This window comes from Pectinophora gossypiella, chromosome 4 (genome assembly GCF_024362695.1).
Source record: "Pectinophora gossypiella chromosome 4, ilPecGoss1.1, whole genome shotgun sequence".
Taxonomy (NCBI): Eukaryota; Metazoa; Arthropoda; class Insecta; order Lepidoptera; family Gelechiidae; genus Pectinophora; species Pectinophora gossypiella.
In genome coordinates this window covers 10,703,137-10,727,187 of record NC_065407.1, presented here as the reverse complement: position 1 = coordinate 10,727,187, position 24,051 = coordinate 10,703,137, and the positions used below count along the sequence as shown (strand labels likewise).

At 40.3% G+C, this 24,051-nt stretch overlaps 1 protein-coding gene across 2 annotated transcripts in view; it reads right to left on the bottom strand.

The window, feature by feature from the left end:
- Positions 1-23,429, bottom strand: part of LOC126382440 (teneurin-a) — a 64,746-nt gene extending 41,317 nt beyond the window's left edge. The window contains exons 1-3 of one of the 2 annotated variants that reach the window (XM_050032311.1): positions 23,354-23,429; positions 13,643-13,981; positions 7,276-7,335 (exon numbers count right to left, since the gene is read on the bottom strand). In XM_050032311.1, the coding sequence (XP_049888268.1) occupies positions 7,276-7,335; positions 13,643-13,770 (188 nt within the window). In that variant the 5' untranslated portion in view covers positions 13,771-13,981; positions 23,354-23,429. Of the gene's footprint in view, positions 1-7,275; positions 7,336-13,642; positions 14,068-23,353 lie in introns of those variants that run through there. The other variant, XM_050032312.1, reaches the window with a different exon arrangement.
- Between the last annotated feature and the right edge of the window lie 622 nt (positions 23,430-24,051).

Genomic DNA, 24,051 nt, shown 5'->3' with positions numbered 1-24,051 from the left:
GAGGCCGACGACAGTGTTATTGTAGGACAATGCTGCGATATTTCAAGCGGCGGATGGACGGGTGTTCGCCGAGATTTTGACAGGCGCTCGTCGTGAGTGAGCTCTTAATGAAGCGGTAAATAATGAGCAGAGGTGTTGCTGCGCGAGAGCCGTGTCTAATTAACGCGAGAGAACCCACAACCAGTTTACACACGAAACGCCGCATTACACGTGACACGATCCTTTCACGCCATTATTTTGAATTTTCAAATATCACTTAGAACGGTAATGTTATCGCTATGTTAGGGAAAAAAATGTGGCATGTTCGCCGCAGGTAGTTGCGGAGACTCGTTAGTTGTTCACGTTCACTGTCGCACAGTTTTTATCGTGGTAATCGCGCGTGCAGCGGTCACTTCTAGTCTCGGAGCGACCGAGCCGACCTCTAACTCGGAAACCAGATGAAACAAAAAGAAAGAAATACAGGCACGGGCCGTGAGAACGCGTCTCCTTCGGCGCGCCCGCTCTGCGCCGTCCATTTATCTTGCACAGTCGTGCGGGAATGGACCGGACAGCGATGTGCTTTTATTGCAGCGCCCTTAAATATAGGCCTGTGGAGGTAAGCCACATGCTTTTAGCCCTAAAATAATTGACGATGAACTGGTTCAATGGAATGGAAGCCGTAACTTTGGACGTATCACGATTGGATTTAGTTTTGGGTGCGGCGGTTAAATAATATAAAGCCATATTTCGGCAAATATTCCTATATTATTATTGTGAGACATATTTGCTCATGAAGACTGTATTCTTATATAAAATTAAGTTATATGAACATCTGTCACGGTAAAGTTTAACCTCTATTAGACTAACATTAATATTAATGTGATCAACCATGTTTCTGTCCGATTACGTCGCTCTCGACAATGCTTACGATGTTGGGAAAGATAAGATGAATCAATCAATTCGAGTCTTGTCTAATCGCGATCTCACAGACACAAGTTCATAGTCATGTCGGTCTGTCTCGTCTGATGGGCATTACCGTTATTTGCACTGCGATATAGGCACTAGCTATGTATTACTGGTTAATATGCACGCAGGGACAGGTGGAATGTGACCGGTTGTAGACAGCTTGCTTTTATTAGTGCATAGCAGATGAGTACGAAAATAAATGAACAAAGTAAAAACACATTGCCTTGACGTTTCAACTCATTAGGTTATGCGACATTCCTCCTTGTCGAAAAAGGTGCAGACGGTAAAATTACGCCTCTAATTAAAATGTGTGAACTATATATTCCACCACATGTCGAAGCATTCGGGCTTGCTGTCAAATTGGTTCTAAATGTCACGAGTATTTTTATAACTCGTATGTTTAAATTTATTTTATCTATCCTAAAAGATTCCCCGTTTAACGATGGCGAGGGGAACTTCTGAATTTTATCAGCTTGCTTGATCTATGTCTACGATAATTACTTCTAAAGGTAGCTACAGGGGCGCTTTTCTGATAAAGCCCTCGTTTAGCGGATATTTAGGCCTAGATTAAGGATAAGAATCTTTGCAATTAACAAAGTAAAAGGCCTAAGCCCTGACGTAGAGTTTATTGTATTACTGACAGTCTTAAAAGCCACAATCCTCATTTAGTTCTATAGAATATACGGCCCGCTTCGATCCATTTGATTTTCTTTTTGTGGAGGATCTGTAAACGCCCCTTACATTCGTAGAGAGGGTCGAAAAGCGATCCGAGATGTTATCGATTTTAATATGAATAATATTTTGTAATAACGCTATCGCGCAAGTTTATTTTCTGAAACCTTCAAACTAATTGCCATGTGGGTTGTATCGAACAAAGAGATAAAATGAAACAGCGGCCGTGAGCATCGGCGAGCCTTTCAATGATGATTGTTTCGCATGCATCATAATATATTGAACACAAATTAAGAACAGAGTATTCTTGTGGGACATACAATGGCGATAGCCGTTTATTTAATAATGGTTTTGCATTCAAATGTCAAGTGAGAAAGATAGCGAAGCCATAAAAGGGCTTTGGTGTTTTAGCCGGTTCAATTTTCAATATAATAAAGGGAGCTCAGCAACAGTTTAGTTGGATCAATCGATAGGCGGCGTCTGAAGACGCGGGCCGGCCCCTCGCTGCAAGTCATGGGTGTAAATTCAAGAAAGCCCCCAATTTAAAACGAAATGTGTAACAATGGCGTCGCTCCGCTATGCCAATTTCCTCCCCCGACGAAAACGTTCAGTATAAAGAACCGGAATAAAATTACCACCTTTTCTATTATTAAGACTGTAAGTTAAAGCATAGCGACGATAAACGGGGAGGATTCATGGGCATCAGTGTTAATCCAAACTGAACAAAAAGTGTTTCAGATAAATAGGAGGAATTAAACAAGTGGTGCTCATCTGTCTAACGCTGGTACTCCGGCCACGCCCGGAATCTGTCCACTTAAATAGCTGCCTCAGTCGACACCAACACACCCAACGGATTAATTAAAAAACATTCGTCAAAATGGTCTTTTAAATAGGAATGTTATTCCTCGAAGTCGGAGAGAACGTTTATATTGCTTTATTAATTATGTGTTACTGGTTATAAACAACGTAATCTATGACAGTCGATTAAGCTTGTGTTTAATGTTATCGGTAGATAAGTTCATGAATATATATAGCTAGAAGTTTTATTGGAAAGCTGTTTATGATAATTTCCGCAATAGTTTCGAAGTAGAATGAAACGTGAGTGAAGATGCAATTTGTTTTTGTAGTTACACACTTGTGCGTGCTGCGCGAATGCATCGTATGATACAGCGATTTAAATCCAGCACTCTCGGAATCGTTGAACTCGGGTCTTGTATTAATAACCTCATAGCAAGGCATGGTGTTTGTTTTGGTCGCTAGCTCCGGTTAGGTAATGCTGAAGTTGATTCATGAATGGGAGAGTGTGGCTCGCGCTACCAAGTGTTTGCTCGGGTATATTTAGCAAGCAATTTTCCTGGAAATATATCAGACGACGGAAGCTCTTAGCATTAGCATTTTACAAGCAAAAATGGTCTGTAATAATAGAAATTAGTCATAATGAATATTTGGCGACTGATTAACTCATGTTCTAGGTAACACATTGACGGGTGTGGCCATAACTTTGATTTGCAAATTACAGTCTCAAATCGTTTAAATTAATAACCATGCAAAACAGAATACGGTTGCCGTTTGCACGATTGTCTATCTTAACATTTCATCTCTACATAATTTCAAACTAACTAGGCAACTGTAACGTGTGGCTCTTGAAATATGTGACGTGGAGGCACTTGCTACAAGCTATAATAACCTAAGATAATCTCTATGCAGTTGCATCGAATGAGCTTACTGCATCCGCAAACGCGCCCTGGGGCAGGTTTATCGCGAGAAATGAATGGAAGCGATAGCGAATAAGCGGCCAATTACTGGCCGGCCGTAGACTGCGGGGACCCGCACCTAAATAATCGTGCTCACGCGCACCTCCTGATAGTGATAAACAATTTTCCATTAGCTGACCGGTGCGAGCGACAAGGCGGGGCCCATACCTCTCTATCAAATTTCCATAGTTAACGGGGAGCCCATACGATATCGATAGCCTTTTATTATTCCTGTCGTTCAAAGATATTAAAATACTAAGCGCATGCAAATTAAGTGTAGCGCAATAAATACTGAAAGAATGGTCCAGGTTATGGTAAAATGTTGTGTCTACCCACTGGTTGAGTTTAAAACGGCATTCGATTAAATATAAAGTGCGTGGTGTAGGAAAATGCAATTCGCAACTGGTCTTAAAGTACCATAGAATGGGATGCTATTTGCATGTGAAATGATTGTGCAAGTGAATACTGAAATGTGAGATTTTATTTCAATTTGACTGCCCTCCAACGCGAGCAGATAACTATCAATGTGACCCGATTCTGAGGCCCAAGTCCTAAACTAAACGCTTGGTATTGTTCACTGAAACGGAAAAACGGTTTCACAGGAGGCGCCCCTCGCGGCCGCTCGTATTTCACCCAGAGTTCAATATTATTTCGACGGTGGCGCACAAAGCGACGGAAGGCCCGCGTCGCCGCCGCCGCGGGCGCCTCTGGCGTATCGCTCCACAATATTGTCCTCCCTGCTGCCTCGGGTTACACTGTAAATATTTTTCGGCGGTTGCCTGATTGAAAAATTTTATCGCATTCCTCCCCCGCCTCTTCCGATAATGGATAGCGCTCGTAGGCACACATTTGACATGGGTAGTGTCTGCGGCCCTCTGCTGCCCTGTGCACACAGCGTGCCCATCTATGGATATTACGGCTAATCGATCAATGTATTATAGTACCGTTATCATAAGACCGTGAAAGGTATAAATATTTTTATAACACTGAAACGTCGTCTAAGCTAAACCTGACGAGAAAGTTTGTTTGTTTCTCTTTGTACGTCCGGCTCGCTTGTTATACGTATTTGGTGATGTTAAAATTCGTTCCCGACAACAAACATACCTGTGAATAGCGAGTGCAGGATGAGACGGCACGGGAACACTCCAACTACTACCTTTTCATAAGCAACTTTCGAAATATGGACGCCGGACCGGCTCCGACCCGCGCTGGAAAACTTTTGATGTATTATGGTATTACTTTATAGTCCGCGGCACGGATGAACATTGGAATATGATATATTTCAGCATGAATATAAAATGTGAATTTTAAAAACATTGCTTTGAAATATGAGAAGCTTAGTATAAGACAAAATGTACATGCATTTGTGTTTGCAGGAGAAATCGACACTAATAGAGTAACGTCACTACCCTAACAGAGATTGACAATATCTCTCTAATTATGTTTGTTTTAGGCGGCTGTGAATGGTGCGGATCTCTTGACGCCATTATTTATACAGTCGCAGATACAAATGAGGATCCATTACTGGATTTCCTCGATCTGAGCCTAATGAAAGACAAATAGCTTGCGAGTTCAAAGCGATCGATAAGGGCATTCGCGTTAGATTGATCAACGCGCCAGCTTAGCTTAACTGATTGAGTAGGTAGTCCAATACTATATCATTGGACTATAGATTGTGCAATATACTGCTCCACACTGCTTGTACAACAAATAAGGAGACGGATAAATAATAGGATAGAAAGTAATAAAATTTTAAAGTCCATATCAAATAACGTCGGTATTCAGAATGGAAGTGGCATTATAATAAAAATGCAGTAAAGCAAGAACAACACGAGTAGTTAAGTACAAAGCTATAAATATTAAGCGGTTGACAAAATGGCGTGCTACGGCGACATATTCAGAACGAGGGAGACTGATTGGAGCTCACATTTAGGTAATGTCGCAATCTGGCCGCCGTTTTCGACCTAATATATATCTCACTAAGAGTGAAGATGGAGAGCGCTCCGACGCGGAGAGCAAGATTTTCACATTAGCCCAGAAAACCGCTGAGATGAGGGGCGCGAGTCACTCGTTGCACTACATTACACATGCCCGGCGAATCCGCAGGACCCCTTTTTAAATTCAACTCGATTGACATTCTCACTCATCTGCATTTTTTGCCCATATTCAGCTCATGGGCCGTGAAATTTATTAAAGGACAATTCCACGAGTAATATTTTATCAATTAACCACGGTTGGTTTCGATTTCGGAATTACATCGTGCCATTTGAACAACCAACAATTTATTACTTGCTACATTTTTGTAAATCAAAATGTCACTGTTGCGCATTTAATGGGTTTTACGATCCGCCTGCGGTTAGTGGCACTATGCCAGGTTTCAGAGTCATTATAAGGGATTATTTGAAACTCCTTACCTCAGTATTTAAATTGCAGGAAGTAAAGAGTTAAGCGTAACAAAGACAAAAGGGAACAGTCATTATTTGGTGCAAGCACATGCTTACGTGAGTCGAAAAGTCAGGTGATTTAAGGGTGATTCGAAGCGGAACGCAGTGGAAAGGAAATATGGGTTTGTCGTTTGTTTTAGAGTTACGATCCGGAGGTGTCGTGTAGTGGCGCGCCACGCTCCACCGGCAACACTAAATGATAAGGGTAATGGGTCATTCCTTCCCTCGTGTCGACCGATTGAATTGCAGAACAGCTTGTACACTTGCACATTGAATATTTACGCGTCTAATGACTGTAACGTCCATGATCAACGGATCCAAATGGCATTTAGCTGTGTGAGAAGCGAAACAGGTTAGTGACGGTGATGGCCTTTCTTAAGGTGAAAGAAAATTACGTTGTTCTTTGAGCAGTACGTAATAACAATAATTTACGAATGTAGTTTTTACGAGTAGCGCATTATGGAGATTGGGAGTGTACCTATTATGATGTGTGGGCTACTAATAATAATAAACTCATTAAACACTTACGTAAGCAAGCAGAAAACGTAATATATTACACCATTGGATTACAAAAACGATTTGCCGTTAATCTAACGACGTTTATAGTCAATATTTTTAACGCGGGTCAAATGTAGAGCTATTAATTTTGAGAAAAGGCTCTCTGTTAATAGTTATGTCAATGATTTTGGATATGATCGTGTTATGAAGTGAAAAAGCATAAAAATGCCTTATATAAATCGAATCAGCATCAATATTCACAAATTTGGTTGTTCTTAATAAGCGGTTAACGGCGATTTATTTAAAACTTTAATAATCATCATAAAGTATACGTTCTCAATACCTATTTAGTATAAAGATATCATCAATAGCCACATCTGGGACGTTTATATTCTCTGGCGTATTCTAAACGAGCGACCGAGGATATATTAATGACCACGATTTGAATTAAGTATTTACCGTTTCTCTATAATTACAATGTTAGAGATGTCAAGTGAGGCTGGCTTCCCAGCGGCTACGACGTCGTGGAACGCTATTCGGTCATTATAGACAGTAATTATGTACTATTTAGCGTAAGTAGCTACGCTCACGGTATTTTCTTATGTTGGAGCAAGTAAATTTACATTAATTTGTTTCCCGGCGATCTTCATTCGGAATCGCCCACGCGACCGTAGTGTCGTAATTCACGTAAGACATGTCACAGTCACTCTGGAAAGTTACGATTATTTTATAACTCGAGCACTTGTAGTGTATCGGGAACCAGAACCCCTTGCGTCGCTATATCATTTTGATGCACGTATGTACACCTTAGAGCGTCAACCCTACCAAATCAAAACGGATTAATGTGTTTCAAGTGTTCGGTGTGTTATTGGTGTCTCTAATTACGTTTATGGTTCAGCCAGAGTTATGGTAATGTTCGGCAGCCTTCGTAGATACGGCGGCGTCGTGTCACTGATACTTACGACTCAGAATTTAGGGTCTGTAGGGCGAGCCATTCGTTAGTCACGCCCGATGACGTGTACCTTGGACAAGACCAAAACTGTTATTAGAAAGATTTCGTCGTAACCTTTTTTGGTAGGTAGGTGCTTGTCTTAAAAGGTTTTTTTCGAATTTCGGAGAATGTGTTTTAAATTGTCCCCGTCATGTTTTTGTCATTTAACCTTTAAGTAATGGCGCCTCGAGCGGACACGTTTAAAATGACCATTTTATTTTGTACGAAATATTTCTGTGCTGTAAATAAGGTTAAAGAGACATTCCTGTACATATCTTCACTTAACTGCATGTTGCGGCAAAATGCATGAATTTCCGGACACAAACAAAGGCACTCGGAGCGGGCACGCGAAGCTCGCAGCACCGCGAAGCCCTAAAGGGTAAAAAGAAAAGATAGTTCGTGGTAAAAAGTGAGTTAGGGGGCAGCTTTGTTTGTGTATAGTGCAAGCTGAGTGTTTAGATAAGTGCAGCGTAGAGCGGCTGCGCGTTTGTTATCTCTCGGGGAGCAAGAACCGGGACAAATGGAGCCACCCTGTGTGGTCCGCTGTTTGGTCAGCTCTCACCAAATATGTGCTTCGGAGCAGAACTTTGCTCAATACTGTCTGAGAAGCCACACAACGTGAATATTGTACCGCTACTTATGGTGGACACTCGAACTGCGTGTCTAGGCTCTCAACCGTTCTTCGTGTTTGGTCGGCGCTGATGTGAACATGTACCTACGTACATCTATTTAGTACCTGTTGTTGTATAGGTGTAACGATATTTCCTTATTTAAAGCATTTATGCGCCCCGGTTGCTGCGTAGAATAATTATGCAAAGCCGGCTTCATTTTAATATCTATTAATATTTCATCATTTCAACGTGCATTATACCTACTAGCTATCCCTTACTTGACTTTATGTTTCATAACTTTATGCGTTTTCAAACAGCATCAGCAATCCGAATGTATTACACGCAACAGTACAGCTGCCTATTTAGTAATGTGTATTTAATTGTTGGAGCAAGGCAGCCTATCCTTCTAAATTATAAAATATTCAAATAAGGAGTGAAATAAATCCACGCGAGGAAACGTCGACATTACATATTACTGCGGGAATGCCAGCCGCCTATTCATTACAGTTATTTATAGGAGGCAGTGTCAAAGAGAGGTTTGTATTTATTCGGACGGGACGCCAGGTTGTTTATTTTTGAAACGGGTTGGGCTAAAATACCCTATTCCGATAAGCGTCCCGTGAGCGGTGAGCGGTGGTGCCATAGAAATATCTGCTGCTGACTCCGAGGTGACGTGCGGTTGACGTTGTCACCGGCGACGGTGGCGGTGCGACCGAGCCGCCACCACCAAATATTCATTCCTAATATTAGATTTTCATTATGATTCATAGATGCGTTCAATGAACTGAGATTTGGGATAATAGCTACTCATGACGATGAAAGGAAATAGGTTACGTTCAACAAGAGAATACAATGGGTAATTTATAGTAACATAGTCAAATATTGAGGGTTAAATATTTCAATCGTTGTCTGCAATGAATTGTTGAACATCTGACACTAGAATTACCTTGGTTACAACACAGGAAAACAATTTTGAATACTGGCATCCTAAGACGGAGTCAATCAATATCGGAGGGAGACAATAGGCATCTCTTATTCAAAACGGAAACTATTACAGGCTCGCCATTGTATTCAGAACCTCACCTCACCGACTGTATTATTCAAACGAAAAGTTGTTTGTTTACAAACGCCTAGACAGATAAGTAGAAAAGATTAGGGATCCTCTGTAATCCTTAGAATGATAAAGAGACTTAGTAGGGCTGCTATAGATCACATCGTCAGGTATAGAGCAACGACGCTTAGAAGTATTGATTTACGACTGAGATACCTATTTTACACCGTAATAAAGTACCTTATCACGAATTTTATATCATTTTAAGAATAAACTTCTCTGCCTGTCAATATCCGTGATTTAATCTGTCATTACGTTAAGAAAATAGGACCGTTGCGTTTAGAAACAGTCCGGAGAATCAGGAGGGCGGCGACAGGAGATAATGTGAGCGCCGATAACTCGAACGCACTGGATGCCGATCGGTGTCACCGTGAAAGATTTATGTCCGACTTTGTGACAGTGGAATTGTGGACGTGGATTATCCTTTGTCCCAAACACAACGTCGTCATACATTGTTGATAAGCTTTGTTATGGTGCGATTGATGGATGCCTTTAATAGAAACGAAGACGGTTCTACGTTTCAATTTCTAGGTAAACGAGTTATATTGTTGTTTCCATTCAGTTTCCACCCAAACCGAGTTTCGAGTTAGATCAAGTATATAGTAAGAAATCAAAGACTTTTAAAGAACAAAGTGCAGAACTCTTTTGAAGAACTTCAGCTTTGTTTCAAATTGCGAAACAAGAAAGTCATTTCTCGACTTCGCTGCATTTTATTGACCCAGTTACCATGTTACTATTGTTTGTTGCTCAAAGCGAATAGATGTGGCGTGACGTCACTGAATTCCTGATTGGTTCGTTTGATCGAGCTATCATGAGTGATTGAAGCAACAAGATTCAGTTTAATGAAATGATTGGGTCGACATTAAACTTTAACGTTAAAGGGAGATAATTGGACTTCCTGCAATGGACAGCGATTGGTTTGAACTTTGATGCGAGCGGTACTCGGTGCCCCTCATGCGGCCGCACAAGAGGAGAACTTGTGTTTGCTAGCTTGATGGGGCGTTTCCTCTAATTACACGCCCTGTTAATAAGACGCTTGAGGCCTCTCTACAATCGATCACTATCCTCTATAATAGCTTCGTAAAACTTTTTAAATATAGATTTAAAACTAAGTTCAAGGGTTGAGCGTTAAGTGAACTAGGTACAGACGGGTTCGAACACCGAGTGAATATTTTAGTAAGTGATTCTATTAATTGAACAATTCGAGTTCACTGAACACGGTTTCTACGTAATCAATGTTGAAGTGATTTTGAAACGAGAGTGTTCAAGAACCTATTAGAATCATGATACATGGAACACGAGGCAGGCAACTAAAATCATCGCTCCGGGCGCTAAAGTAGCGCATCGCCGCGCGTTGGGCGGGTTGGCGCTGCAAGCAATCTCAGTAATAGGGAGCACACTACTGCCAATATTCTGGAGCCAGGAGTGCGCAACTTGTTTCTAACTAAATATTGCTAGCGTGTGTCAGCTGAATAAACAAATGCATGTGTGCATCGAACCTCAGCTTGGCAACCTCTCCACTTGGGAGAGCTTTAAAGCTACTTAGCACTGAGCGGATAATGATCCCACGTGCAATTTACTTTGAACGCTGCGAAATACAGAGAATCGCGTATGATCTTTCTGCAAATGTTATCTGTTTAATTGACAGAAACTCACAGTTCGCTGAACTCCCTGAATTATCTTTATCCCGTCGAGAGTTGGGATACATAAACTAATTAACAGAGTGACATGAACAATTAATTATGGCTATTCAATTTGGTTATAGAGATGGTGGAGTCGGTTGAATTGGATTTTGTAACAAAGCGAATCCGTGCGGAGGGAACGGTTTGCGTCGGGAGCGATCGTCTAAATGCTATTAACTAAGTTGTGCGTTTGTGTTGGAGTTTGATGGGTGAACGGTGTTTGCGCTGTCCGGGCCGTATGGAAATCATTTCTTGCTCGGCTGAGCTTCCCGGCTCCGCATATCGTCAAATATTTACTGTCAGTTCGAAACTTCCCCCGTACACGTTCACCGATCGTGTCTCTGCAGACATTTGCCGCATTTGCCCAAGTTTATATTTCAACGTTAATTAAGTCAGTATAAAACTTCCTAAACGGGGGACGAGTGAACTAAGTATACATCTTTGGAAACATAAACATTCTGCATGTAGCTGATATACTTAGGTATGGATTTACCAGTAGGCGAGAAGCGCACTGAATACACAAGGAACTTTCAATGCACGTGTTAAACAACAAGTTAAATACAAACTTAATACCACCTCACTTATACCTGTTAGAGGGAATGACGCATGCAAGATTGAAAGGGCTTCTGGTCCAATAGCGAACAAAGGAACCCTAAAATGATGCCAACACTTTATGATCATTAAAGCTTGTACAGTAAAGTTTGATAACGTGGGTGAAATAAGAAATAGAATCTGAATTTTGTGAGATGTTAGAAATTTCTGAAGATTTATGAATCTTGGAAGTTACTGGAACCTACGTGTAGAACAAAATACTTTGGAACTTGGGTAAAGTTTGCATGTCTTCTAAGTGAATTATATTCATTTTGGTAGGTAACTGGTAAAAACATGCATGTTTACATGTATTTAGTTCAGGCATGCAGACTACGAGACGTGTCAGGCGTTTTTGCGATTAGTTGTCTCTGCGTAACAGTCTACTGAGCACATTTATGTACTGCAGTCTTTAGACAATGCTTGCTCGGGGCTGTTGCCTTAATAATGATTGGTTCCTTGTCGAAGCGTAGCGCGTGAGCATCGTGGGGCAACATGATGCTATCTACGCCATTGTTGCGTGCACTTAACCGTCATACTCGTCTGCCCCGTATTCGGTCCCTGTTAACACATTGTAAAGGAAATTACATTCTTTACTCACCGCTTGCTATGCGTCAAATTATGTTTCCGTTATCGATCGACGGTCTGGCATGGTAAATTGCTATCATTATGCATTTTGTGTCAATAAATTAGGATATCACAACAAGAATTAATTTTTATAGGCTGTTTTGTGTTCATCAAATGGGAACAATTGTTCTATCTACCATTATAAGAAAATAATGTGAGATTCTTCGTGTTCTTAATAATACAAAATAGAGTAGATAATATCGTTTGGTTTGGCAAGCAGACCTTTTCCATAACGATATGAACATTTTGTACCGATATTGCGATATTAATAGTTGGGATTCGCCCTCGAATCTGTCGAAATTAAGCTGAGCAGCGATTGGGGTGTCGCAGATGGCGGTAACTGCGCTCTCTGCCCGCGGAACGTGCGCCAAGTATAAAAATATGATTTATGGCCTAGCATATAGGAGCATCCGGCCTGTCTAGTCCACCGCCACCGTCCATTAGCACGGAGGGGATCTGCATACTCTCAAAATCAGCACAATTTTGTAACAGAGGTTATGTGATAACTCTTATTGGAACCCCTAAGGAGACCCCGAATAAGAGCCGCAGAATTAGTTTTGTGTAGTGCCTTACTTTAATAATGTTCGGTGGTCTTCAGAGGTTTGCAGGGATGGCAAGCATCCCGTGTTTATGTAGTCGTGCGATATAATGAAATAGATGTTTTCTGGCTCCAGGCTCTTTATTATTACTTTGTAGAGTGGCTGCGTATACAAGGGGTGGGTCGAACTGGGGTCGGGAAGGTAAACAAGTGCCGCCGACTGTTTCAACTAGTCAATTGAATTGAACATTTTCCTTATTTCTTTCGGATTCTTTTTATTATTAGTTCCGGCTTGGCATTGTTTGTCTGCAAATACTTGCTTAATACTTACTCGATTTCAACAAGAAATAATGTGTTTGCTTTGTAGATTTCCTTATTTTATTTTGTTTTAATATTTTAGAAACGTATCGAATCAGTATTGTAATCGATTTGAAGATAGAAGATTATGGCATGTTATTATGTATGAACTAATAGTTAACATGTTGTGACCGGAATACGGAACCATCGTAAAGTTTTAAACGCTGTCGCGGCGTTTGATATGTTTTCCGAATGGTCATTTACGTTTGTTCCGCGGCGAGCTTTTCTTGTAGTCGGCTTTATCAAAGGTTCGTTATTTATGTGCGGCGACGGCTTAGCCATTACTTGTTTCATCTCACCGCCAGATGAATGTTTTAATATTTGTTCCTACAATAGAGTAATGGCTTTCTTCTTTACAATATCCTTAATCATAAGTATTAGACGTCTTCATACTTACTAATGGTTCTTATCAGAGACATTTGTCGGATATAAATTTAATAGACATGAGATAACCTTTTATCAGACCTCTGTGTAGAGTTCGGGATATAAGTCTTAGTTCATCCATTAATGTAGTATGATAACTAGCACCCACGTTAAAGGCAGTGATAACGGTAGGCTGCTTCTTTGAAAGAGATCTCATTGGCAGATACTCTTTAGTGTCTGTGATGTTTACACGTTTTACAAAATTTATAGCAACTGCGCCCTAATCTCACTCGCGCCTTTGATCTTTAAGTTCATGTCATTTGAGTTTTGAATGTTTTGTAAAAATAGCAATAGAAAATGTTTTAATATTTTCCAGTTATGATCTCCGGTAGGATTGTGTTGAGGTTAGTAAGGGTATGGACTTACCTGGTGTTAGTAGAGCGGTTGTCGGTGGTACTTACCTAGGGTCTACGAAGGGTTCTGCGTAGATATTGCGGACGGGCTGGCGGCGGGGGAGCGGGGGCGGTACTGGGCTGAACCCCTCCATCATCTCCTCCCGCTCGCTGTACTTCAGCGATTTCATCGTCATCTTGGTTGTACCAGTCCACTGCACTACTGTTCGCTCGCACCCAACATCTCACTTGAACGTCTTTATCACTTACATCGTTTACACAATCTTATTTACGTTCGTTGGCATCACGTACGTTTAAATAAACACTAGTAGTGTTCAAACGTTTTTATTAATAATATTTCTCATTTTTAAATGGAACACTTTTACTTTTTTATATTTAAGTAGATTTCTGAAAAGATTTATTTAGTTTATATTTTCGTCACATGAATTCAAGTGTATGAAAGCGCGGTGCTCGAATGCGACCTATTCCGTTGCGTGCGCGCGGCTTACTGCCGGCGCCGGCTCCACCGACCGACCGCGACCCCTGCCTAGAGCTTACACATGAGCTTTTGTCGGTTTTTTTGCGCCCGCGCCTGAGGTGCCATCGAAAGCTCGCGGAGTTATTAGACATGCCACAAAAAATACGGACCAACGAGGGACTGTAGTGCAATAGACCTGACGTAACTAACGTTAAGCTCACCCGTCTCGACATGACGTGATGCGGTTAAATTTCCCATTGTGTGTCTGAAGAATATCCAGTGTGCAAAGTGTGAATAACAGCTGTTTTTATAAAGAATACGAGGGTCCTTTACGATATGCCGCATTAAATGCCTTTAATATTTTTTGCTAATCGGAGATTTTGTTAGATTGTAAAGATTAAACGTTATTTATATAAAAAAATATTATATCGTAGAACACGTGTAGAAATTTTGTAACGTATTCTGTGCGAAAAGTACCTAATTGTATTTTGCCTTCTGTAAATAGTTATTATTTCCACTATAGCTATGTTCTGTATATTTGCATAAACAGCTATGAAATCTTGTTTAAAATTATGAACATAATTAGATAGCTTTTGACGAATAGTTTAAATTTGTTATATAGTAAGTACTTATTGCTTTATAAGAATGTTAACCTGATCATTTAGATAGGAATTTCATTAAAAGCAAAATAATCTGTTCAAGTTCAGCTTCCGTAATCTTCTTAGCGACGTCAATAAAGGAATGTCAAGGTATATCTGCAAATAATTGGAACTGAGATAGGGAAGGAGAAATATCTAATCGATATGATTATCGGAGGATGAGGGTCGGGTCGGCTCTGAGTTACGTCCGCTGATAACACCCTGTTCACACTGGATATTTGAATGTCATTTCACTATCTCACTATCTTTGTCAGACATAAAATACAAGAACTTTTTATCACTCCAATAAAATCTGGAGGCACGTTTGTTCTCGAAATATAACGAACCGAAAATTATACTTCTATGAATACTAAACTAATTGGATATTTTCCACGTAATCGTAAAGTGTAGGAGGCGGAGTCAACAGTTTTAAAATTAACGGTAGGATCTATATATCATATCAAGCGTCGGCAGCTTTGAATCTCCATTATGGCTAATACTCCGAAATTGTGTCACGTGCGTTATTAATTCTTGCGTCGATTGTAAAATGAATTAGTATTATAACACCGGAAACAGCAGCATATTTGAAGACAGAAGAATACTAGAGAGAATTGAGTTCAGCTAAGTATGTCATAACGAAATGTAACCAGGAAGGTATATGCCTCTGATGCAAATAATCTAAAGTTGTATAGCGTGTGGTATAGTTAGGTAGAGTTATGTTTGAGTGTGTGAATCAGTGATAGTGCCGTCCCCCGGCACCGAGCGCCGGTTGATCTCAGTGCTTTGCATGTCAAACAATTACCCCACATCACTTACGACTCTACATTGTTCACGACAAACACGACAGGCGTGCACGCGTTACCCTTTTTGTTCTCTAAAATGTTTGTTTTTAAAACTCGTTACCCTTTGCTCAAAATTTTATTTACGATCGGCGAAATTGTATTACGCAGTCGTGATTTATTGAATGTTTACTAATTTAGCGCGTCCGCTCCTGTGTGGCCGATAAAAATTCGCACGAAAAAAGTGATTCTGCAAAAATGTACTTCCAATAGAAAGGGTCGCAGTAAAATTATGTAAAAACCAGTCCTATGGGCTTGAATTATCCCACAAGGATAAGGAATAAGAATATAAAAGAGGCTTAGAGTTTTCCATACGGGTTTTTGAAGAAGCAACGAATGCGAGATTTACATACATACATGTGGGTAAACATGCTCGTTGCCGAAGTGTCTCTGAGAGTACCTGTATAATAAATTGATTTAAGCGCCTCCTGACAGGTTTAAGTATGTTTTGACAAACATTAGGGAATTTAAAGCCTCAGTGGCAGAACTTTGTTTTGTGTCTCTCGAGTGACGTCGATCGAGGAGGCACGAAGTGAATTTACGCCGAGACGCGGCCAAATTCACTTTGGGAAGTTCTTTATAAGGACCAACTTAAACGTGGTTCATTTGAATAAGTAATCACTATATTGAAAGACTTTAATTTACAATATAAAATGCTTTGCCCGCGACGTTCTTGTAAGATTCGATCTGAATATTGCGATAAGGAAGGATCTAGAGATTGCTCAGATGAGTTATTTGCTCATAATTTAGTCGTATAACGTTAATGATCAATTGAGGTGTCGTAAACTACACTGTACGTTGCAAAGTGGGCGATTTACATCGCAGACTGTAAAAGTAGAGAGACATTAATCACTGCAATAAAATTGAATGGAACTGTAAATATCTTTCTATTGCACCGAGCTAGACTTCTTGTAAAGATATATTTATTGCAAAGAGATTCAATAGAAAATCGGAGTAAGGAATGTCGGATTGAATTTAACTCGTCCCGTGTCCTTTGCAGACGAGAATTCTCCGTAATAACATTATGGACGGTGTCATAACGCCCACCGAACCATTTTATAATTTTATAGCGAGAAATACCATTGTAGTTTCGAGAAAGCAGGAACAATTTATTGTAATAGAGATATGGGATTGTTGTTCCGATAGTAAATCAAGTGGAGATATTGCATCGGGCGCGTACGGCATGTCTTGTGCAATAGTGGTCGGTGCATATAAGGCGAGTAGGAAGCGCTCGCGCCGCGCACCACGTCTCGCAGCTTTCCCATGGCATAGACGCTGACTGATGTATTTCTGGTCGGACTGATGTATAGCCGGCTTGTTCTTGCACTTGAACTTGCATGGCTTGCTCGACGCTGATTGTAACATAGTGAAGTACGCTGCATCCCTTCACTAATGTACCAGCTCTAACCAGACGCAACCGAGATTTATCTACGGTTACATTTTATGACTAAAGCTGCGTTTGAACCGGACTGAATTGCTTATTGATTCGAATAATTTCATCGCAGTAGCTGTGTTTTCAACGCTATACAATTAACGCGCCATTGTTTACCTATATTTCAAGAGCCCTGTAGCCCAGTTTGAAAGAGTAGTTGAGCTCTAATAAACACGTTGTGTGCTGTGTATTTACACAAACATTAACGAGCCGCCTGTTCGTTTGAACCATATTAATCTTCACTCTTGGCCCAAATAAATTTCGACATCAGTCAGCCAACTGTGACACAAAAAATACAAAACTATTTTAATTAGCGTAACGTTTGTAGTTTCGTAGAAAAAAATGTCAATGAATCCACTCACACTTGACATCTGCGTGCGAAGGAATTTTGTATTATGGCGCGGTTTACTATTATTTACAGGGGTGCCTATAATACCAAACGACGTCTTAATAATTTATAATTTAGTCTCCGTCGATTAACGAAGACAACAATGTGGTTTATTTTAATCAATGAAAATACCAAACACGGTACTGTTATTCTCAGTCGTGCATGTGACAACTATTTCAAGCTTGGAAGAACAAAGTGTGCATAATTGTCGTGAATAATTCAACAGAAAACTAATATCACGAATCAAGGGAAGGCTTTAATTAAATCTTCCGAGTTTTAGAGACCGTGCGAACAAACACGTGCCAGAGCGAAGAAATTTGGATTAATTATCGCTATCTTGGCTCATAACATTTTGTTCATTTGGTTCCCGTGGCGCGCGTTAGCAGCCCTAGTCCCCGGCGTGTGAGTGGTGCGCTGTGCTGGTGTGTGTATGTGGAGCACGTTTCATAAGATAAAAGACGATATTGATTCCGTGACGAGCCGAGAGCGGGCTGTGGGAAACGATTCCTGTCCGTTTAATAGATGCCCCGAGGACTTGTGCTCCAACACTCTTTGTTCAACAAATATTCTAAGAAATGGTTAGGTACTAAAAAAGTTCGCTAAGAAATTTCATGTGTTGCCTTTTTCGATTTAAATTGAAACTTGAAATGTGGCTGGCGAAATTTGTAACATGTATATTAAGTTTCCAAGTGTAATTAACGAGTTAAGGGCACCGCACCGAGCACTTTATTCCTAGTTTAGCGACATGGTCGGAGAGCCGGGCGGGCGCGGCCGCAGGACCCGGCCACATTCTCGCCGGGTAATTACGCACGCTCGTCTCGTTCCCAAGCCTCAACTCTAACATTTTATGCCTCATTTTGTACTGTATGATTTGCTGCACACATTATTTACTGTAATTATCGTGGGAGCAATCAGTGCTCGCGTGCGAATCGAATTCATTCAACCTTTGATGATACCCATTGTTTTACTGTCAATCGAGCGTTGAATAGCATTTGTATTCACAGTGCTATGATATGATGATAGGGTTTGGGGAATAAAGTTATAAACTCTTTGGTTTATGATAATGTATATAGAACGTTGCTAATAATACGTTCCGTCCACACAATGGTACGGAGATGGGTGGAAAGATGAAGAAGATGTTTGGGTGAATTAGCGAGTAGGAATGAGTAACACAAACATGTCGGGGCTCGCGCGAGATATTATCTTAGCGGAGAGTTTAAAAAGAAGAGATCAAACGGTTCGGAGTCGGCATGCGATGATTACATCTGACAGCGGACGCGGTGTTTAGTGGGCAGAGTGTGCCCGAGTGTGCCCGAGTGGACTCCCCATTCAAAACAAACGCTGTCTTCGCGAAACGAGCGTCGAGATAAAAGCGTCGAGTCGTAGCTTTTTATTCGGACGTTTTTTCCGGCGCGTTGCTTTTCCACGAGTTTTTAACGGTTAATTTGTCTTAAGCCCTGCGTCTGTCAACGGCCAGCCGTCACCAAACATCGACTCAAACGTAAAGCCGACTCTACATCACGCGCCGCGAGAAACATCTTCAAATAAATCCAAGTTTAACTCATTGATTGTTAAAGTACTCTGGCAACTCTTATGAATCATTTATACGAGGCCACTTCCCATTTAAATTTGAATTGCTCAAAATAAAACCTTGTTACAATTTCAAATTCTGATCTATCGAGAGCGGGCGGTATAAGTAAGTAGCTTCACAATGAAACAACTAATTAACTTTACAAGTTATTCAATTTTAAGTTTTATGATAAATTAGAAGAGCCGGCGTCATAAGAAAGGAGGTTTGAGTCGGTTAGACAATAAATAATAGTGACAGGAGAAAATCAATGTCGGGCGGCAATGGTGGGTGTGGTGGGGGTAAAATTAATGAATGTAATGGTTAGGGAATTGTTTCTAGTGCGTAATGGCGGGAAGGTAGGGGCCGGAAATTGTCCTCTTGTACACCGCCAGCGGCGCATTAGGCGAGGACATTAGCCAGCGGCCGCGCGGTGCGGGTGTTACATCCGCGACACGTGACATACCCGGCCAATGTGCCGCATCACAAGTAAATCTGCTTTATCATTAGTATCTGATTACGAAGTTTGTATATTTTATAAAAAGAACCAATGTTCATTGTGCATTTTCTATGTCAATAACTGCCGAAAGAGTTATCTATCAAATTAAATATTAAGTTATTTAAGTAGTTATTAACTACTACTTAACTACCAGTTAAGTATCTATCTGCATTTTTGCTTCCGAATGTCCCCACAACTTAACACAGTTAAAAATATAATGGTTGTATGAAGAAAATTGGACCCAGAAAGTCACCAATATGAAGGTTTTCCAACGCGTCGGTATGTCCCGGAAATTGATGCAAACTGTCAAAAAACGGAAAGTAGCGTATTTGGGGCATATTCTTAGGAATGAAAGATACCAGCTGCTTCAATTAATTATGATGGGCAAAATTGAAGGGGGAAGACGTCGAGGGAGGAGCAAGAAGTCGTGGCTGCGGAACATCCGCGAATGGACCGGCGTTACAACCGTAGAACAGCTGTTTCGTCTTGCTTCTGACAGAGAAGAGTTTTCAAAGCTGACGGCCAACGTCCAGTAATGGACGGGCACTGGAAGAAGAAGAAGATAAAGACAATTATACTGGGGGATCGCAAGTATTATATTATTATGAAGAATTGTTAGAAGAACTTACATGATTACTTGTTACATTACTTACATAGTTGTACGGTTCAACTGTCAAATGTGCCTTCAAATTGTTTATCGGCGATTTTTGTCTCTATCTACAGCAAGGCTTTAAATATATCTACCCCAGTAAGGATACAGGCGCGGACATCATAGGGTAAGAAACTTAGTCCTCCTCATTTGTTTGTCCGGCCTAATGCCATCGGAGGCAAACCTTCAATAAGTCACGTCAAAAAAAGAAAAAAATAGGCTCCTCATTTGTCTAGCCAAGAAGTATAAATCATCCGACGTTTTACAGTAAAGTGACGTCAAAAACTAAGTATCAAACTAATGAATCATCACCGTGCAAGCGTGTGAAATTTACATACACCATAGTCACGTGTCAAACAAACTTAGTCAAGCTATTAGGCTTGAATCTTCCAGCCGTTTGGTTTGAGCACATAATTGCGGGAAGTCCAAGCTAATTGATCAGGGGTCCGAGTTCAAGTTGCCGTTAATATCGCGGACAGGTTCTTATGCTAGCGTGGGACCAATATGGCCACGCTTAATTACGCTAACATCGCTTATTGGTTATTAGTTCCTAAATGTTGATTTGGGTTTTAGGTTATGAGCGGGCCGATTATGCAGATATAATTTCCGCCAAAAAATATAAATATTTTTCCTTTGAAAAGTGTAAATAACCCACGAACATTTTTATATGGTTTTAATATTTTTTATAAATAAGTAATATACAATCTCTTTAGGTTATAAGAATTTCTGTTTTTATTCTTCCATATGGCTCGATTGTCTTTCTCCTTTTTCTCTATAATTTTTTCGCTCTCGTTGTTTGTAAGTTATTTTTATTTACACGTTTATTTATGGAGTTTTCTTAGCTTTTATGTAATTATGTATTTAGTAAAAGTGATATTTGTATAGTTTTTCTTTTTCATTTCCGCCCACTCGCTGTCGACCTAAAATATTCTGAAGTCCAAAAAAGTACCTATAGTGATTCAGGGCTTCGGGAAGTACGTTAAGCCGATGGTATCGGGCTACCAGCCCAAACACCTCCACCAACCCGCACTGGAGGAGCGTGTTGCAGTATGGTATGATTCACACCTCTCCGCTCCTGTTGATTGATGGGAGGCCTGTGCCCAGCAGTGGGACGTATATATGCTGTTTATGTTTTGAAAAGATTCATAGTTTACATTGTTTGAATCAATGAATTTTATTTATCTCCATAATATTTTCTTTATATACGTAGGTAGTCATTAATCAGCTACCTAATTTAGGTAAACATATATCTAAATATAATGTTATTTTTGCCTTCCATTTCTACTGGTGGGTCGAGATTTTATTACTCCTGCTAATTTTATGTCACGTTAACAGTTAAATAGTTTTACACATAGTCCCTCGAATAATTTAAACAATTAAGGATTACGCAGGCCGCATATAAATTGTATCTTAGAATATTACTCTCAGACAAAAGCTCATGTATTTATTTTGTTTTCTGTTACGAACTGGCCGGATGAGAATTGGTAAATAAAAAAATATAATTACAAAATGAACGATTCGTTTTCCGAATATCTCATTTGCTTCTTTGTTGTTCAGCTTAGCGGACCCAAGATTGCAAACGTTTTTTTAACACCGACTTTGGAATTAATAAACCAGCTTAAAGATTTAAGCCCTTCTTTGCTCCCCTAAAAATTGAGTTCAGTGAACTCGGAAACATTTATAAATGTAGAATTACTAAGGATGTACATTATTTGATCATTTGATGGTTTGCAAAGAGAGTTATGACTTGGCAGTCTTGGCACACTCTATTTTCGTATTATCAGCTGGTATGATGACAATAAATACGTTTTATGGATGTGGTTAACATCTTTACTGTAGTTTGTCCTCAAATCACATAGACTCGTATTGCAACGACTTATCTCTGTTTACATTTTATTTTTTATCAATATAAACAATAACAAGGTGAACAGTAAAGTGTATGCATGAAAATATATTAGATATACCTCTGTATACCTAATTAGGAACTAGGTATTTACTCATATCTTATACCTACCTACTTATTTGTTTAGTTTACATTATATAATGTAAAAAAAAACAATGACAAAATAAGTAGGTACCCATATTACTTAAATATTAAACTTAATACAATGTTTAAAAGAGTAAAATTGAAGGAAAGAAGAGATAGGGAACCAAAGTTATTAAAGAAAAGTCACTACGTAATTGAAAATGTTGTTTTTGGATGTCTCCAATATTGTTGGACGAAGTCGTTACGTTATGACGTCACAGCCATACCAATTTAAAAACAAAACAGTCGCTGACAGTTGTTTTTTTCTTAATAATGGATTGTGAAATTAATATTAAAATAACAATCTCTAATAGGTTTGAAACCGGTATTTATGAGGTACCATAAAGCTTTAAAACTGAGGTCTTAGGGCACTGACAATGTTGACCTCTGGCTTTACCATTACAATCCAAAACTGCTTTGAACTTCAAAAGATATAATGTCGTAGTAAGATTTATTGTTGCTATTTGCGTGTTCCATTTGCCTTAGGTAGGTGTTTTGACAATGAGCTCTGAAGATACAAAAACTACTAACTGTAACACAGTATAACTAAATCTGGTTAACAAAAACTGTTTTGAACTTGTAATAAGCCATAATATCTTCAAATTATCCAATAAACTGTGGTTTCTGGTTTTATATTAATGCATAACACAAATTTGAAGAATTAATCAAAAGTCTAAATAGATATAATTATTTGATAACATCAAGCCGTCTTATGGAAAATTATTCATGTAAATATGGAGATAATCTGGTAATTTATTAATGGGTAACGTGGAGACAAAATATTATGGAAAATGAAAGACGACATTCAGAGTAGGCAAATGTGATCACAAAATGGGTTTACTTTACACAAAACTGTAAATTATGGATATCAGGAAGGGTAGTGTATTAAACGTAAGGTAAACATGAAATCAAACAAAAACAATATGAAACTAGAACAGTCCGTCAAAACTCACGCCGCGTGACCTGACTCCCTTCGCAGGCCATAACTCACACTAGACGAGGGTTTACTATGTGATTTGAGGCATTTTACTACGATTAAAGCACATTTTAGGAAAACAATAAACACTGAAAACAATAAAGTACAAATTAAAGTCGCACACAGAAGCGGCGGGCCAGTAATATTGCGTCGCTTACGGCGATATTGCTGGGTATCACGCTACCGAGGCAGGGGTCGGTACCTGCTGCTCCCGAGGAGTCAGCGAGCGAGCAGCGGCGGCGCCGGCGGCTGGCACGCTCGCGGCCGCGCGGGACTCGAGCACCGTACCGTTCGCGACCGGAGGTGTCGTGGCGAGTGACCGCGCGATACACTGTGAGGACGCGCGCGGACCTTACGCCCTCCGCAGGCGGTTTGAAGCCCTCCGCGCGACGCCTCTGCGCGCGCACGTCGTACCGCGGATAATGCCGCCCTATCCTATGTCGAGCTATCGAGTTATCCTCCGCGGGTGGCTATCGTGCTTAACCCTGTCAGTTTCTCCACTAGACATATGAAAGCTCGAGTTCACTACGTGAGAGATCTTGGGTGTGCTTTTATTTGCTGTCCGATATGAAATCCGACGCTACTTCGAGCATTTATAGGGGTTCTTTTGGGCGGCGTAGTTTATGCTTATGAATATTTCGAAAGGTCAATTTTATTATTGAGAATTTTGTGTCGTTTCTGAAGTAAAAAATTAATCTTAATCGACTGTGGACATCCCTAAACAGATTATAATTGGAGCATGCGTGGTGCGAGGGTTGAGGGTAGCAGGCGGGCGACAGCGGGGGGCGCGGGGCGCGGGCGACGCGTGTCACCGCGAGCGGCGCGACGGCACGACGACGTGATCTTGACACCGCGTACGCTCGGCCTATAATGCTCTACTCTAGCTGTGTAAATACACTGTTTTAACAGACGTCCAACACAAATATTAATATTCTGAATAAAGGTTTCTTAAGAAATGTAAACAATGACTTTTTGAATACCTATAT